The sequence below is a fragment of the Emydura macquarii genome, unplaced genomic scaffold (genome assembly GCF_026122565.2).
Source record: "Emydura macquarii macquarii isolate MOO-44397 ecotype Brisbane River unplaced genomic scaffold, CSIRO-AGI_Emac_v2 contig_1254, whole genome shotgun sequence".
Lineage (NCBI taxonomy): Eukaryota > Metazoa > Chordata > Testudines > Chelidae > Emydura > Emydura macquarii.
Window position 1 is genome coordinate 2601828 of NW_027131391.1, and position 17014 is coordinate 2618841.

Consider the following 17014-nt stretch of genomic DNA (forward strand, 5'->3'; position numbering starts at 1 on the left):
AAAAAGCAATGGAGTGACTGTATGGCTCAGCCTGTTGTGTAGAAATATATTTAAATGTTTTAGTAACTTACAAGTGGTGGTTGTTTTTTGTACAATTAGAGGAAGATCTTTGCATTAAGAGGTGGGAGCAGGTGCAAGCAAGTCTGAGGTCACAGGCTGCTAGGTGCTTAGATATTTACTAAGAGAGGGGTTCTCCCTTCTTGCAGCATCAGAACAGTGCACTTCAGAATAGCAGGTGGAAGAGGGCTGACCTGCCTGAGGGCATTTTCACATAGGGAATGGCATTAATCTTAATAAGCTGGCTTTCCCTGCTTTCCAATATCTAAGTCAGAAAAAAGGGAAAATTAAAATTGTGCTACTATAGTGCTTTTTTCAGGTAGAGATCTCAAAGTGCTCTAGGCATTTATCAAGCAGCTTTATGCCTATGCATAAGTACTGTTTGTTTTATAAATGCCTAAAATTACAATGCAGCCAGAGTGACTTATGTGAAGTCAGTCACTGGTAGGACAAATAGAGTCCAGAAGCCATGCTGCTCATGGCTGTTCTACTAAAATTTCCCTCATAATAATACTTAGAGTACTTTTCATCAGTAGATCTCAAAGAGGCAGCTACTGTCATTCCCATTATGCAAGATTGCATATGTGAGGCAAAGAGAGGTGAAGTGATTTGCCCAACATCATCCAGCAGGGTAGTAGCAGAGGTGGGAATAGAACCCAGGTCTAATGAATCCCAGGCCAGTGTTCTAGCCATTAGCACACTGCTTCTCCCAGTAGAGGTTTTTCTTGGAACTCATTGCTCATTGTGTTTATCTGGGCTACAGGAGCTTGATAAAACAGATTTTAGAAAATTAAGTAGACTGAGGTGTGACCAAAAAAGTTACTGTGCATCTTTATTTCACTCCTGCCTGCTGAACAAATCTAGCTTACATGTAGTGGAGTTAATTAAAATAAGAGTCTTGCTGTCTCAGCCTGTGATAGGAAGGTTTAGCTATGCTAGAGAATTTCAGCAGTGCACGCAGTTACACTGCTTAACAGCTTTTGTATCCCCTCCCATAGAGCTTTTTAGAGGTGGATAATCACTGGCAGCACTACTCCCCTTCACTTGCCTTGAGCAAAGCCCATCCTGTTTGCATCCTGCACCAGGTCATCATGCTACCAGTTGGGCAGAAAGCAGTGTTACTTGAGAAAAGGCAACTAGTTCTCTGAATACACTTTCATAATGACCCTAGAATCCTCCCACTAACCTCTTTGGGCAAGGATCTCCACCCTAAAGCAGTCATTTCACTTAAACAAGCATGTTTCAAATATGAATTTAGGTACCTAATTTACAGGCAGAAAACTGGACAGAATGCACTGTATATGGATGTAGAACAAAACATCACTGACCTAGAGGTAGTTGGTAGAAGCAAAAGAGTATAGATTGCAGCATCTAATAAATCAAGTGCTTTCTTAGTCAGTAGGGTAAAGTGAGGTCCTCCTTCTACTGTATTTAGCAGTTTATATAGTGTTCTCTTACGTAGGACTTTGGGTCAATACCAGATCACTGAGCAACAAGGTGGGAGAAACTCAAAATGAATCTAGGCAGATCCTGCAACATTCTACGCATTCTGCCTAAATAACTTGACAGGAAAGTAAAATAGCATCAGCTTTCCACCCTTTCCCCCCAACCAGCAGCAGGGTTGATGTAGGCAGCTATTGTGTCTAGTGCTAACTATGCATGATATTTTCAAGGTTGACACTTGGTGAGCCTCCCCACATACAGACTAAGCAGAGGCACTGAGGCCAAATTTCTAGGCTTGTAAAGGGGCCATAGCCTTCCACCTGCATGTATACTGGAAAAATACACCAAACCTTTAATTTCAAAGTAATCTTACAGAAGAAAAAGTCAAATGATGTGAGGATGTTATTTGTGGATTAGACACTTGCATCAAGATACTCCACAGCCATGGTTGCATAAACACTAACTGTCACAGATGACTTAAAAGCTGATGTGGCATTCCAGACCTGGACTTTCACTCAGAGGCTTGCAGAAAAGTATCTCGCTCCTCTAGCTTCGGTAAAGGGATGTTACCTAATAGCAAACAAAAACAATGATAGTATGAGACTGACTACTCATTATATAATCAATCCTACCACTCAACATACACTTGCCCATGTGGCTTACTTTAAAAAACTTACAGTTGACTAGCTTTCCCCCCTGCAAACAGGCTCCACTTTAATTTACAGATATTTTACTTATTCCAAAAGATAAGTATGTGCAATAATATTAGGATAGGATAAAACCCATTAGTTGCTACACTTCTATTGGTCAAGTAATAAAGAGCAAGACACCAGTGTTTCTCCCTTGGTGGCAAAAGCTGTCATTGCCCTGTCAGTATTCTTCTGCAACTGGCCAGTATATATGGAAGTGAATTCAACTGTGGCAGGTTTCAGCTCAAGTCACCTACAGGGGCTTTATCAAGTCCAAATTAATTATGTTTAAGAAGGTTGTACCTGGAGGGGCTATGAAATATTCCTCAACTGTTTCTTGGGCATTTTGCAGCAGTTCCTCAGTGCAATTGCCTTCTGTGATGTTATCTTCTCTGAGATACAGACACCTGAGGAGCACAGGAGACCAATAGCAATTATTTCTGAGACTACCTTCTTTGCCAACTAAGTACAGGAGCATCTGGTACTGGATATAAAGTCATGCCCCTTGAGCCAAGGGGAGATTGCCTGGTTCTAAAACAATTAACGTTCATCCTCTAAACTTGTTCCAGTTCAAAATGCTATTACCGTACCTTACATAGCTCTTACTTAAAGCCACTGGCAGGTGGGTGAGCAACCTCAACTTTCCTCCTACCTGTCCTATAGCTCAGTTAGCTGGTCAGGCTCCACATACAAACGAGGTGTTGTAAACTACAGTGAAAACTTGGGATATTTCCCAATGTCCTCAAATCAGCAGGACCTTCAGTACTGATCTGCACATGGACATGAGGACAGAAGCGCTGCATTGAACTTACTGCTCAAGATTATTGGCACTACTTCGTAAAAAGCTGAATGAAACAAATCTTATATGAAAGTGTACAGTCAAGCTTAACCCACTAAAACTGCAGAAGAAGTGACGACAATACAAAGTAGGAAGTGTGTATCAAGAGCAGCATGTATAAACACATTTTGAAGTGACTGAGGATCTTGTTCCAGGGCATTTGGGGGATAGCACGTTACCTGACATGAAGGATCAGCACAAGATACATTAAGGAATTGGAGTTCATCTTTGTCATGCTTCTGTGCCTAGTTCAGGGACACTACAGACACTTTTCTGATGTAGAACAAAAGATAGGTTTTTGTGGAAAAGGGGCAAGTTGCATAGCTGGGATGATTAGTGAAAAAAGTGCTTCTGTTGAGACTGTGGATGTAAACAACTTGGTAAGTTAACAGAATAACAGGTCACTAACCATGATTTGTTACCTGTCTTCTAGTACTGAATCCATTGGCTCTACCCCTTCTGTGTTTACAGCATGTAGTTGATCAGCAAATTGGATTGCTTTCTCCAGCCGCTGTACACCCTCCCAGTTGCGGAAGTCAACTAGTGCCAGACGCTCCAAGTGATCAAGCACCTCCACAGTTACTTTTTTCTGCAAAAAGAAGGAAACAAAGTCACATATCTAGGTCTTGGGAGGAGACTACTGCCTACTGGTGAGTTGGTGTGGGCAGAGATGAGTAAGCTACAAATATTGCTGCTAAAATTCTTTAGAGTAAAAGCTTTTCTTCAAGAAATAACATGTTGTTTATTATATTGGAGCATTTTGATTTCTTTTGCTGTATTTTATATTTTCTCACCTTTTTAGTGAAACAGATTAGAAGCTCCTGGGACGCACACTGCCGAATGGATACAGCAGTGTAGCACATGAGTGCCCAGCTGCTTGTATGAACCAGCATTCCCACTATCTTTCCCCTACTCATTTGGTAGCAGAGGTAAGTCAAAAGAGCTGCTACTCTTATAACAAATATATACAACTCCACAAGGTAGCTGGCTAGAGGAGCTAAGAATACATTACCTCAGCCATTGATCTTCTCTCCATAGACTCAGCAATATGGGGCAGATCCTCAATTTGGGTAAACTATCATAGTTCTGTTGACTTCAGTAGAGCCTGACAATTTATAGCAGCTGAAGATGTGCCTCTGTAAATTGAGTGACTTATGAACTATCAACATGCTATCACGAGAACACTTGATCTAGACAAGTGCTGACCCAGGACACCCGAGGTTTAGTGTAATGATTTTCATTTTAATTTGAAAATTAATGGCAAGTTATTTTGTATAGCTCTGTCTTCCAAGTTCTAATCTGCACTAACATGGCAGCACTGTTGGGTGTAGGGTTTAGAGAAATTGTCTTGAGTTTTGATTAGGAAGGCTGTCATTAATTTTACCATTTCCTCTCAAATTTGCAGTTACTATCTAACAAAAGAAAGTTACATCGGCGAAGTCTGTGTTTAAATGTTTTGCTGAATTCACCATACCTGAGGGAGTGGTCTTTGTTCCACATGCTGCCATGTTGGATTCTGGAAGACCTAAAGTTGAAAAGATGGGCAGCGATAAATATGCAACAAGTTGAATATTCAGGGTGAATAATCTCATATCATAGACACACAGTCTTAAATACTCATAAATGGATTCTTCTTTTTTTTAAGGAGAAAATTAGCCCTAGAGAGAATGAAACCAAACCCACATGTACCAAGAAATAAAGTTGAAAGATTAATTCATCACCACTGCAACAAAACAAAATATATTTTGCAGTTCTGTAGCACTTTCAGGGCATCTCTGAATGCTTTAAGGACAAAGAAGCCTACTGAAGTTGTGATTTGCCAAAGGTCACACAAGACTGTGTTACAGAAACCAGGAGCCTAACTCCCAGACTTAAACTTTAAATATTAAACTATACTTGCAGCCTGAAACTTGCTAGCTGATTTAGAACTCAAATTCATCTTACACCTGATTATTAATGCAATGTAAAAAGTGAATTATATTTTGTAATCTATTGTTCTGCAGCTTTTAACTTTACTAATAAAAAGTTTTGAAAATTAGATGCAGTAGAAACTGGCTTCTAGTTGCAGTCTCCTTGCTGTATGGCCATGCAGCGAGACGCTAAGCGTAGCCCGTTGAACGGATCCGGATTCCTGGAGGTAGCTTTGGGATTAGCGCCAGTCCCCAGAGCGGGTAGTGACCTGGACAGTCAGTGTTCCGTAGCCTGCTGCCCCGTTACTAGGCTCCCGCTTGCAACTATCAGCGTCTCACCGCTACCCTACAGGCGTGTCTCGCGGCTCCTGCCACCGCCCGTGGCGAGGGGAGGACGGAGGCAGTCAGTCGATGGACACATCCCCTCCGTGACAGGATCCCCCATTCTCCGGCCTTGCTGGGGGGGAGGGGGGCTGATGTCCCCTCCCCACGTGCCTCGACAGAAAGCCCCCAACGGATGATGATCCCGGGACGGTGCGTGACGCCGCCGACTAGCGAGGGAGCGGACCCCGACCCCTCCTGTGGGGTTCGGGGGAGTCGGGTCTCACCCGGCCCTTCCGCCGTGGGTCCCCCGCCGCTTCCTGCCAGCCGCGGCCACCGCCCGGGGCAGCCCGCGCGAAGCGGCTTCCTAGGGAAAAGCGGCACCGGTTCGAGGAGGCGCCTCCCGAGGCAGCAGCGCCCCCGAGATAGCGGCCGACCCGCAGCACCCACATCTTCCTCAGCGCGCGCACTTCCGCATCGAGGGGGAGGGGACTGAAAGGGCAGCTCCTCGGAAGTGCGTCATCCTACGTGACCCGGAAATACGTCAGTTGGGATGGGAACGCTTGGCCGGCCCGGCTTCCCTTAGCAGCGGGTGGGGGCTTCGCGGCTGGGGAAGGGCGCGCGGGGCCCGGTCGGTTGGTCGCTTCCCCGGCTCCGTCATGAACAGCGTGGGCGAGGCCTGCACGGAGCTGAAGCGCGAGTACGACCAGTGCTTCAACCGCTGGTTCGCTGAGAAGTTCCTGAAGGGGGACAACGCGGGGGACCCATGCGTGCAGCTCTTCAAGCGCTACCAGCTCTGCGTGCAGGTGCGCGGGCCGCGGGCCGGCGCCGCGGAGAGAAGGGGGGCGAGCGACTGTGGGAGGGTCCCTGGTCTCGGGCTTCCTCTTCCATCACTGGTCTGGGGGGAAGGGGCCCGGTCAGGGTGACCCTCCCAGCTTCCTCTGCACCCCCAAGCCCTGCATTGGTGCACTGAGCAGGGCTGCCAAGGCTTGGTTACTTAGGGCGTGACTGGGGCAGTCAGTGCTGAGTACAACAGACCGAGGGGAGGGGGTAGAGACCTGTGTTTCACTCCCAGCTCTGCCACAGACTCGATGTGTTACCCTGGTGAAATCGCTTAGCAAAACCAGGGCTCGGATAAACGATCTGTAAAATGGGGGTGAACTTACCTGCCTCAGAAGGGTAGTGGTGGGCAGATAAATTCCTTAGTATTTTGACATCTAGATATTGGAGTAGGTCTAAGTGTCTATTGTGTCATTCTGGAGATGCGGGGGAGGGATCATATATGGTGAGAAGTTTAATATCTCATTAAAATGTTATTAATTTGCAAGCCTTCTTGGGGACAAGAGTCTGTCTGTGAGACTTGGCTCATTCTCTTCAAAACTTCCCTTCTTCATTTGAGACCCACATTAATTTGAGAGATTTGATGTTATAGAGACTCTATTCATGATCTCTGTGGTGTGTGTATCCTATTTTCTTACTGTTAGTTACTGATAGAATATCTTTCCCTCAGTCATACAGTATTAAATTCTCAAACATTAGTGATAACCTTTTTCCCCTCTCCTTGTCTCTTATTCAGGGGAATTTAATTCTCAGTCTCTTAGTATGCCATATTCTGTGGTCCACGCATCCTTTACTTGTCTTTCTTTGTATGTTCTCTAGTATTTTGTTGTCTTTCATTAACAAGAGGAGGAAATATTTTAGTTTAACTGGGTTGTTCTTCATAGAGAGCCCAGTATAATGAGGATAACTTTATTGGCAGTGCAGTGATGTTAAGACGCTGCTACAATTTGAGTGCCCTATGTAACTTTATATAGTGGGTTATTTTGAGTGCTAGGTATGTCTAGGATTGTGTGGGTATTGGGGGCAGTTGAGTGGCTGAAACTTCATAAAAGAATGAACTTATCAGAGCTGTCTAAAGAGGCATTATTCATTTCTCTTTTCTTACAGGAATACACTAAATCTATACAGCATTACATTGCTTGTCTCATAGTATTGGCTCATATACAGGGCCCAGATCTTGCAGGCTACTGCAAGTAGATGAATACCTGTGCTCTGAGCCTCATTGATTTACTTGGGTTCCATGCAGGCATAATGTCTGACCACATGATCAGTTTATGGGTTCAGGGCCTAACTTGTTACTCCCTTGACCTTCATTCTTGAAATTGAAGTCTAATTATTTGATATATTTCTGGGTCTCCTTTGTTAAAAACTGCAACAATATTTGGCTTTTTTGTTCAGTTGCAAAGTATTCTGTCCGTTACAAATCATCAAAAATTACAATTGGTGGTACCTTCTTTTGTTGTTTGAAAATCTTTGGATGCTCTCTTCTTTTTTATTTGAGACATTTACTGTTACCAAACTTATGAATTCCAGTTGAGTTTTTGTTTTGCTGTCCTCATAGATTTGTTCATAATATGCATTCTCTTCTTCCTTATAGCTAAGAAACATTTTATTGATTGCTTTATATTTAATATTCCTATGTTTTCATCATAACCCTTAATCATTCTTCAAGTATATGTGGATAAATATCTTATGTTCTTTCACTCTCCTGGCTACCATGAGTTCATGCTGTTTTTTGTTTAAATTTTTTTAAGGTATGTAATTTAACCCCTTTCTTTTTTTCCTTCTCTAAACTCATTTAATTTGTGGCCCGTTGCCTCTGCTTTCAAATCTGTTGCCCTTTGACTGGGTACTAAGAGGAAAGGATCTCTCCCTCATTGCATTCGCAGTGTTCTAAAACAAATTATCCTGAACAACGTTGAAAAAAAGATACACAATCAATTTTAGAATAAAGTTGTTTCAGCATTAGGTACAATACTTAAGTAGCTAAGATTGCTGACTGGCTACTTTCTTGATCCTCTTCTCATTAGTAAATGCTTTTAGTACTTTCTGAACTTTCATTGACTCATTTGTATTACACACACACACACTCTTGTGAGGTCCATAAGACATTCAGATATGTTAAGGGCTATTTTCATCATTGTCCTTTTTAATTGTTCTCCATGTCCAGCGAAGATAGGACAAGTAGTAAAGGCACAACCTGCAGCAATGTAGATTTAGATTAGATATTAGGAAAAACTTTAACTATAAGGGGCAGTTAAACTCTGGAATAGGCTTCCAAGGAATGTTGTGGAAGTGCCATCATTGGAGGTTTTTAAAAATAGGTAGCACAAACATTTGTCAGGGGTGGTCTAGGTTTATTTGGTCCTACCACAGTGCAAGGTGCTGGATTTGATGACTGAGTCCCTTCCAGTCCTACATTTCTATGATATAAAACTGCATCTATACATTCCTTAATCTTTCCTATAAGGCTTAATTGCAATCACCTTTACTTATGGTTTTACTCCATATAATACCATTTTTAACATGAATACTTCCTTCCTCCTTCTTCCATATCCCTTCTTCATAAAGCTTTACAGACTATTATTGACATTCCAGTTGGAAGAATAAGCAGTGAGTGCTGTTAATCATCCTGTCCATTTCCTTCATGATGCATTATTCCATGAAGCCTTTCTCTGTTGCCTTGTTTCTTCTGCTTACAGCATTGACACTTAAAGGTTCCTCTAGCTTCTCTTTCACTCACCATACCAGGTGTAATTTCTCCATCATATAGATAAGTGTTGGTGTAGGCCTTGGATAAGTTTATCTGATAGAGTCTTGACTACAGTTCATACTATGGTCACAGTATCTCTTTGAGCATGTCTGATGGTATGGTTTGATAGAAACTGTATTAGCAACCTTGATTGGGCTTGACATGTTCACTGCCTGATATAATTTTTCACATAGCACCATGTCACGGGGTATGTCCTTCCTGTCCCCATGTAAGGTGGGTTGGGGAGTATTGTGACCTTGTGGTTAGTGTTTGCCTAACTGTCTTTGACCTCAAGATGGGGTAGCCCCATGGCCAGAGTCAGTATGGCCCATGGCCAGAGTCGGAGGGCCACCACTAGGGGGGTGACAGCCAGGAGACCTGGCCCCTTCCTACTCCACCGGGTCCCAGCCCAGGGCTCTGGTAGTGGCAAGGTTGCTCACCTCTGAGTCAGCAGGGAATCTGTCTGCAACACTCTGACTTTTCCCAGAAGTCATGGATGTTTCCCCTCTTCCTGGGCTGCTTCCTATGCTGTCTCCTGGCATGGTGGCATGCAGGTCATTGGATTTTCAGACTCCAGTCAAGGGTCTGGACACACTGGGTGTCCTGCCTGATTCTCTGGGTCTCTGGTGGCCTCAGGCAAAGGCTGTAGTGGTTCCTGGGTTGGCGCCTCCAGCATATGTCCTCCTCAGTGGACACCCTAGAATGAGCTGGGCTTCTCCCTTTTATACTGGGGCTGCAATTGGAGCATGCCCAGCACAGCCTGGGGGTGGTGGGAGACATCTGCCACCCACAGTGAGCTGTTAACCCTTTCTGAGTTACTGTGGGGTACATCCCCATTGTTGCACCACAAAACATTATTAAAACAAGGTTGCTTCTTTTTCTTCCTAGAAAGCTATTAAGGAGAAAGACATACCCATCGAAGGGCTGGAATTCATGGGTCCCAGCAAAGGAAAAGCTGAAAACTCCTCCTGACTTTGTTTGGGCATATTGTGCCATTAAAATGACTTTTTGGACTTGGAGAAAGAACCTCACAAGGACTAGAGGACTGCTGAAGATTGCCTTGGATTAGCTGTTCTTTCTGCGAAACGAGTCTCTTCTGCAGTTTCTTTCAACTAGGTTGTGTGGCAATTACTGTTTCATCTTAAATGAATGTTGGTGGTTTGACATCATGCAGTGTGTGAAAAGCCTTTTTATCAATCGATGAGCATGAGTGAATGTACTCTGAACGGGAATATTTATTGGAAGGGGTTTAAACATTAGTTGGTCTATGATTAGTTTCTATTGCTTTTATTTATATAATGCTAGACAATTTTAAATGATGAAATTAATGTGAAAAAGATTGATTTACTTACTTTTGGGTGTATGCTGATGGATTTTGTTGGGATAAGGTTGGTTCCAGTTTTCCTGAAAACTGATGTGCTACAATTTTGTTTGGATACACAAGGTGTTTTAATATAGAATGTACATCAGTCAAGAAAAGTAATGCTTGACTAAAGACACCTGTCCACTTAAACCTGCCTCTGTTCTCTAAGATGGGCAAGGGCCAGCCTGTTACAGAAGTGAACAGGAGCAACTGATTTCACAAGGTACTTTCAGCAGCCTCAGGCAGTCCCTGCAGATAGACTGATGCAAGGCACTGAAACTGTTGAACTTAATGTGCTACACTACTGAATGGCTGTTGCCCCATAAAGTTTCAACAGCAATTCAGTTATACTTCAGTTGTCCTTATCCAACAGGCATCCCGCACAAATACACTCCATAGATTAGCCTCAAAAACATTGTTATATATAGATTTAAGGTGGATATTTGAATTAGACAAGGGGTTCCTGCCTTATGACATCCTAAAACAGTACCCAAATGTCAGTTGGAAATTTGTCTTCCTGCTTTGTAATAAGAAATCTGAAAGGAGAGGGAGAAATACAACTTTAGTTTTCATGCAGGGGGGAATCTAGTAGTGTCCAGAACCAAAATTTAGCTATCTGAAGTCTGATTTCAAGTGTTGTTGAAATTTGATTTAGTAACAGCTGGAGTAGTGTAGTATGCAAAGTAGAGACGTAAGCTTTTTTTCCAATTTTCTTTACATGAAGGCTCTAGCCTTTTTCCTTACAGCAATGAATCTTGCCCTATAGAGACTTCATAGTGGAAAAACTTTTCCATAATGAGGCTCCTGGTTTTTACTCAAGTCGACCTGAAGTCTATGAAGAACAAAGCTTCCTCCTGAAGTCCCTCTGCAACTCTTCAAGAATGGAGGTTTGTATCTGCAGCCCTTAATGTAACTGGAGAAAGCAGGTGTGGGGAACTCAGAACAGCAGTCAGTTCCCCCTGCTCCAGTGTTGCTAAAGTTTGCAAAAGATGAAAATCCCCCCTGAGCCTTATGAAGGAGTTCAAGAACCCCATCATGAGCATAGGGAACAGGTAAAGGAGTGAGGGAAAGGAGTCTCCTCCACTGCTGTTGCTTCTCCTCTCCACCCCCTCCTCCCACGTTAAAATCTCTTGCCAGTCTTTTGGACCATATGAGGGTTTCAGTTCTTTGGAAATGAGTTAGTCAGTAGGATAAGAGGTGTATTACTAGGCATCTTCTAGGCTCTAAAGGAAGAAAAACCTTGATCTTAATTAAACTTTTTGTAAGAGTTGGGACTTCATTACAGACCAGAGGAGGATTGCAGCTATAGAGCACTGATGCAGAGGTGCTTAGCATGAGACTTTGGCCAGCAGATGAAAACAGACTTATCTCCTGGATTTTCTAGGGTCCGTAGTGTGCCTACAATTATAGGTCAAGCTAAAGTTTGCAGAAACTGAGTTCCTCTCTACCAGTCCTTGCAATTAAAAAAAAAAAAACCAACAAACACATTAAAGAAATTCCCATATGTAACTTCAGTAAGTTAATATTTCAGGTATTTAAGGGCTGTAAGTACATATTAAAAAGAAACCAGAAAATACAGTTAAGGTTGCAGCTCTCAAACAAAGTGCCTGATCTACCTTAACTCTGCTCCATAGTGATGCTCTGAGAATAGTGAACTCCTGGGAGTGTATACATTCTGAAGTTTCATTATTCCAGTGACCATAAAATATAGAATGCCTTAAGGGGGTTGTGTGGTTCTATGGCCAGAGATAGCACACAGAAACCCCTTATTCCCCCTGTCTTCAGGAAGGGCCTGATCCTTCTAGCTACTGGGATCGTTCAGCTTCCTACAACAACTTAGATGGAATCAGTATGATCCCATACAGTGCTAACAGCCTGGTCAGTGTTGTTAAAAACAGCACTAGCTTATCTTTATATTTAAGCCTCACCCCCCTAGACTGAGTGCTAACATGAAAGCAAAATTAGTATTGTAAAAAAGTCACCCATATATACATTGGGTACTTATATAAAACAAATTATAAAGCCAGTGTGTTTTGGAGCACTCAATGCAGAGAAAGGGAGATGGTAGGCTGGCATCTTTTGGGGCAGAGTTAATGGTTGTTGGGAACCCTGTTTGCAGTGTAAGTAGAGTGACCATCTGTTCCAATTTTATAGGGACAGTCCTGATATTTGGAGCTTTTTCTTATATATGCACCTATTACCCCTTGCCCTGATTTTTCACATTTGCTATTTGTTAACATTCTTTAAGGATAACACACACTCCAGTCACTCTCTACAGCTTGCACTTCACCTCAGTGAAGTTTTTTTGGGTGGGAGGTAGTTATGATAGTGTGTTAGAATATTACTATCAACTCTGAAAAACAGCTTCATCAGCTAATATTCTTAAGCCAGAAAGTGCCTTCTACTGAGCTTTAATGTAGGGAAAAGCTTGCTTTAGCAACCACATGTATTCTGCTAAGATGCTGTGTAGGCTGTAATAATTGGGATGAAATAAATACTGTGAAATGGGGGGAAATGTTTTCTAATGTTCACTTCAGAAATGTTCTTGCATTGGCTGATCATCTGTCACTCACTCCAGCTAGAGTGCTATAAATACCACTGGCAAGAAGATAGGTAACCATGGAATAGCTGAGGCTCTTTAGAGAAGGGTAGCATTGATCCCTGCACAGTATAAAATAGCTTTTCTCCATTACCATATTAGTGGGGAAAATATGCTTACTTCTGTAGACTATTGTAAAACTAAGTTAACTTACTCATGGTGAGGATAAAACCTTCAGTCCCTGCACAACTTAAGAGTTTGTGGCCCCTAATATTATGTTCTATATATAGTCAGTTGCCTTCCAAAGTCTGTAGCTAGCATACCCCTGGCTTCTGCTTGACATGTTAGTTTTCTAAAGGAGTAATGGTAAAATAAGACTGCTAAAGTGATGTGTCAATGTAGGAACCTAGTAAAAAACCAGCTGTTGCTCCATTGTATTATCTCTGTAATACTACTACTCACTTAACTAAGCTTTTGGTTTTTTTAAATTTACCACAATTAAGGGATGGGATCTATTCATGGAAAGCATAGGGTCAAGGAGGATTCAGTTTTAGCTGAACTGAGTTATGTTTGTTGAGCTAGAGCATTGATTCTTGTTAATTAGTACAATGAAGTCAAAGTTCTATCTTTTCAGTCTCTGTAGGATAACCATTATTTATGGTGAAATATGAAAACGCTCCTGCTTCAGAACATATCAGTTAATTGGTTAGAATTAGAAGGAAACTTCTTGCAGAGGTGTGTCACTGCTTAGTTTTTATGAATTTGCAGTGCCCCACTCCTAATTGGGCATGTTAGGCCTTAACTTATGCAATAACATGTAACAAAGCAGTATTAATGGATTATACAGCCACTTGGTAAAATTGCACAGGGGAAACAGAAGGTACAAGAAGTACTGTCATGGGGTGTGGAACAGGGCAAATTCTTCAGGATGCTGCTAAAGCAGAACTTTGCTTTGCCACAATATCGGGGCACCACAACTTGGGGAAGACAGTGATGTAAACTAGTAGACATCTTATCAGGACTAGTTTTGCTTATGAATGAGTTAGTGTTCCATAGTTATCCATTTTGTGCATCTTCCTCTGAAACACTATGTAGTGGGAGTCAGGTGACACTGGATTAGATGGACCACTGCCCTGATCTGTATGACAGTTCCCATTAAACAACCTCAGTTTAATAGCTTGCAAGAATCTTATCCTAGTACTTACTAATTTCAACATTAACAGTTTAGGGAGAAGACTAATTAGGGCTCACCTTCAGAATATGAAAGTGGATATGTTACTTTAGATCCAATCCTATTGGTTGCATAAGAGTCATTTTTAGTATGTATTAGCCACTCCTACCTCTAGAAAGGCTGCTTAAAGTAGATAGGCAGCAATTAAATCCCTCTCCTACTACACTATTGCCTACAAAAGCCCCCCCCAATTTGTTAAACTCCCTATAAATAATATTAGAAAAGACTAGATCAAGGATTTCTAGTTCTTTACAAGAGACCACACATGGTAGGTAAGGATTTATTTATTTTAAGTGACTTCCCCTTCAAATACAGGATTAGAGGTCAGAACACCATTTATAACTTGACCGTAAAAGGAATGTGGAATATTGTTAGACTGAGGATCCCATACAATGTTCTGGTCCAAATACCATGGTCCACATTGCAGCTGTGGTCCCTGTGTTCAATGATCATCTTCATAGCCAGTTGGGAGAGGATTAACATGAGGGTTGTGAAACAGAGTTTTGTTCCCATCTCCCCATGGGAAGGGCTGTTGAAAGAAGAAATTAAGATTGCTTGGTAACTGCTTGACAAATCTGCTAAGGCACAAGAAATCAACTTCTGTAACAAACATAACTTTTGAGTCTGTACATATTACAGAATTTGGAAGTCTTCTGGAGTAAGCTGAATTTACACCACAATTTTCTTGAATACTTTGATAAAAATCTACAATTCTAAAGATGACAAATCCAGTTAGTACTGCGTCTCTTGCAATGTGTACAAGTGACTGTAATAAGTAGACACAAGTGGACACAATTTGGGGAAGACAGGGTGATCTCAACCTCTGACAACTGTTTGTGACCTGTTGGGCTAAGAACCCATGCTCCAGTTTCTTCCACCCTCTCATTCATGACAGCTTTCTTTTGATCTACATGAAGACAAGCTAAGGGGAAAACTAGTGAGGACCAAAACTTTGATGACAAAGTTTCTCACACTCAGGCATGAGTTTATTTTAAGAGGGAAAGACAACTCCGTATCTGCATATAAATACCTCAGCTGCAAAGCTCTCACCCTGCCTCAACAGAAGTGAGCTCTTGATTCATGGCACTACAAATACATAGATATTTCCCTTCAGTCAATTCCACTACCTATCACTTATACCTACTGCAAGAAACAATACAGGCTACAGTAATCTTGGAATAAATAATTCAGTGATTGGAGATAAGAACACCTTTAAAAGGCACTGTTGCACATACCTTGGTCCTGATGCGGAGGTGAGGATAAGGAACAAACTCTGGTCTTTCATGCGTATGCTGCATCTTTAAGTAGCAGTTCAGCATGCATACACCAACACCAGGAAGAGCAACCACAAAAGTCAGGATCTTCCATGTGCGAGCTAATGAAGGAAATAATATACTGTGAAGAGGGTCAACAATACGGCTACTCAAAACTGAGTATTTCCATGTGGTGGTAAATTGGTATTTCAAAATTTGTTTTGAATTAGAATGAAAACAAAATTTAGCCTGAAATTACAGAGAAGTGATAATCGCAGATAATTTGAGATTTGTTTGAACACAATTTTTCAAAGTTTGTTTTCAATGTTTATGAAAGCAGTAGTGACATGATTTCACATGATATAGTATTTCATTTGTCATGTCTGTAATACCACACTGTATTCAAAATTTCTATTTTGAAACATTTTTTCCCAAAACAAAAATTGTATTGAAAACATTGAGGGTAAGTTTCAAACTTTGTTCAGTTTCATGAAAGTTAGTTTAATCAGTGTTTTGACAAAACTTTGAATTAATATTTTCTGATCAGCTCTAGTTAACAACTTCTGAGACAGTAGAAGGCATCTTATATACCTTAACTCCATGAATATTTCCAACATTTGTGTTGTGCTAAGTCAGCTGACAAGCACTCTAGACCACTATCTTTTAATACAGTAGTTTTCAAACAGGACTATCACTGGTCTACAAACACTTTATCAGCAAATAGATGCACTTAGAGAACTATGCAGAATATGGCTAAGGAGGAATGGATTTGGTTCTATGGTGCATTGCATTCTCAATGTCTGCACAAAAGTTAATCCATATGGGTTAATATCTGGTGTGAGTAGCCTCTTGACTCTCTTTTTCTATCCCCACGGCTATATATGGCACCTTATAAATACGTGCCACAAACCCAGAAGTCCATATGTATTAAGGCCTGTCTATGCTAGGGGCATTTGCACCAGAGTGACTACACCAAGCCGTGCAAACCCTTGCACCAGGCAATACTTCCTCTGGTACCCTAAGAGTTTGCACGGAGGTAAGTACCTCATTGCAGGGTCCCTAAGGGCGACAGTCCTTCGGACCAATGAGGAACACGCCTGTGATTTCTTTCAATTACCGTGGCAGCAAGACGGAAGCGGCATTTTCAAAGACCCCTCCCCCCAGCCCAGACGGAGGGAGACGCATAGCCTTAGGGAGGGGCAGGAAAGAGGCATCCAGGCCCCGTCCCGCACACACGGGGGAAAGCCCCCGGCTCAAGGATAGGGGCTCGAATAGTAGTTGCAGCCTCAAGCCCGTTCCGCTGTTTCGTCAGGCCGGGGCTGGGGCCGGGTCCCCCTGGCAGGAGCGAGGGGAGGCGGCACTGAAGGCAAGGGAGGAAGGGAAATCCTGCAGCGCTGCCTGCGCGGCGCCCTGGGGTAACCGGGCACAGCCCAGCCGCTGAGGGGCTTAGCCTAAGGGCGCTTCGCTCAGCACAAGGTCACCCCGTCATCGCTGGCCCGGCCCGGCCGCGGTTCCCCGGTTACCTGATCCGGCCTCCTGATGAGCCACGTCCGACATGAACCGCCCCAACGGGGACCGGGGACTGTTGGCGAGGAGCAGGCGGGAGACTCTGGCAAACGCCGCCATCTCTGCAGCCCAGAGAGCTCTGGTCGCGGTGGCCGGGGGATCACGTACTAGCTTCGCCGTCACCGGAACAAGCAATAAGCAGACGGGAAATGGACAGTCGGGAAGACGGCGGCCTACGTGGGACACACCGGCTCACTATGCGCATGTGCTCC

At 42.8% G+C, this 17014-nt stretch overlaps 3 protein-coding genes and 1 long non-coding RNA gene across 4 annotated transcripts; 2 read left to right on the forward strand and 2 right to left on the reverse strand.

The window, feature by feature from the left end:
• Positions 1-114: 114 nt before the first annotated feature.
• On the reverse strand, positions 115-5749 carry GATC (glutamyl-tRNA amidotransferase subunit C). Its single transcript, XM_067550093.1, has 5 exons — positions 5546-5749; positions 4502-4552; positions 3450-3616; positions 2493-2596; positions 115-2070 (listed from the first exon to the last, which is right to left on the reverse strand). Exons 1-5 carry the CDS (start codon positions 5708-5710, stop codon positions 2012-2014), a joined length of 546 nt encoding a protein of 181 aa, XP_067406194.1. The 5' UTR covers positions 5711-5749; the 3' UTR covers positions 115-2011.
• LOC137154441 (uncharacterized) lies at positions 2141-5059 on the forward strand. The gene is made up of 3 exons (XR_010920212.1): positions 2141-3677; positions 3830-3956; positions 4433-5059. It is a non-coding gene; the product is annotated as an uncharacterized lncRNA (long non-coding RNA).
• Positions 5750-5774: 25 nt separating the features above from the next.
• On the forward strand, positions 5775-12742 carry TRIAP1 (TP53 regulated inhibitor of apoptosis 1). The gene is made up of 2 exons (XM_067550096.1): positions 5775-6064; positions 9739-12742. The coding sequence occupies exons 1-2, from the start codon at positions 5918-5920 to the stop codon at positions 9820-9822; spliced, it is 231 nt and encodes a 76-aa protein (XP_067406197.1). The 5' UTR covers positions 5775-5917; the 3' UTR covers positions 9823-12742.
• A 1509-nt stretch (positions 12743-14251) lies between these two features.
• COX6A1 (cytochrome c oxidase subunit 6A1) lies at positions 14252-17014 on the reverse strand. Its single transcript, XM_067550095.1, has 3 exons — positions 16760-17014; positions 15219-15358; positions 14252-14512 (listed from the first exon to the last, which is right to left on the reverse strand). The coding sequence occupies exons 1-3, from the start codon at positions 16860-16862 to the stop codon at positions 14426-14428; spliced, it is 330 nt and encodes a 109-aa protein (XP_067406196.1). The 5' UTR covers positions 16863-17014; the 3' UTR covers positions 14252-14425.

What these genes read in the sequence shown, in the direction of transcription:
- COX6A1 (XM_067550095.1), bottom strand. Translation starts at nt 16,862, where the DNA reads ATGGCGGCGTTTGCCAGAGTCTCCCGCCTGCTCCTCGCCAACAGTCCC. An exon ending in TCATCAGGAGGCCGGATCAG is followed by an intron (nt 15,359 to 16,759) that starts GTAACCGGGGAA and finishes TTCCTTCATTAG; the next exon opens with CTCGCACATGGAAGATCCTG. An exon ending in ACCTCCGCATCAGGACCAAG is followed by an intron (nt 14,513 to 15,218) that starts GTATGTGCAACA and finishes TTCTTTCAACAG; the next exon opens with CCCTTCCCATGGGGAGATGG.
- GATC (XM_067550093.1), bottom strand. Translation starts at nt 5,710, where the DNA reads ATGTGGGTGCTGCGGGTCGGCCGCTATCTCGGGGGCGCTGCTGCCTCG. An exon ending in GATTCAGTACTAGAAGACAG is followed by an intron (nt 2,597 to 3,449) that starts GTAACAAATCAT and finishes TGTGCTCCTCAG; the next exon opens with GTGTCTGTATCTCAGAGAAG. An exon ending in ATATTTCATAGCCCCTCCAG is followed by an intron (nt 2,071 to 2,492) that starts GTACAACCTTCT and finishes GTTTGCTATTAG; the next exon opens with GTAACATCCCTTTACCGAAG.
- TRIAP1 (XM_067550096.1), top strand. Translation starts at nt 5,918, where the DNA reads ATGAACAGCGTGGGCGAGGCCTGCACGGAGCTGAAGCGCGAGTACGAC. An exon ending in GCTACCAGCTCTGCGTGCAG is followed by an intron (nt 6,065 to 9,738) that starts GTGCGCGGGCCG and finishes TTTTCTTCCTAG; the next exon opens with AAAGCTATTAAGGAGAAAGA.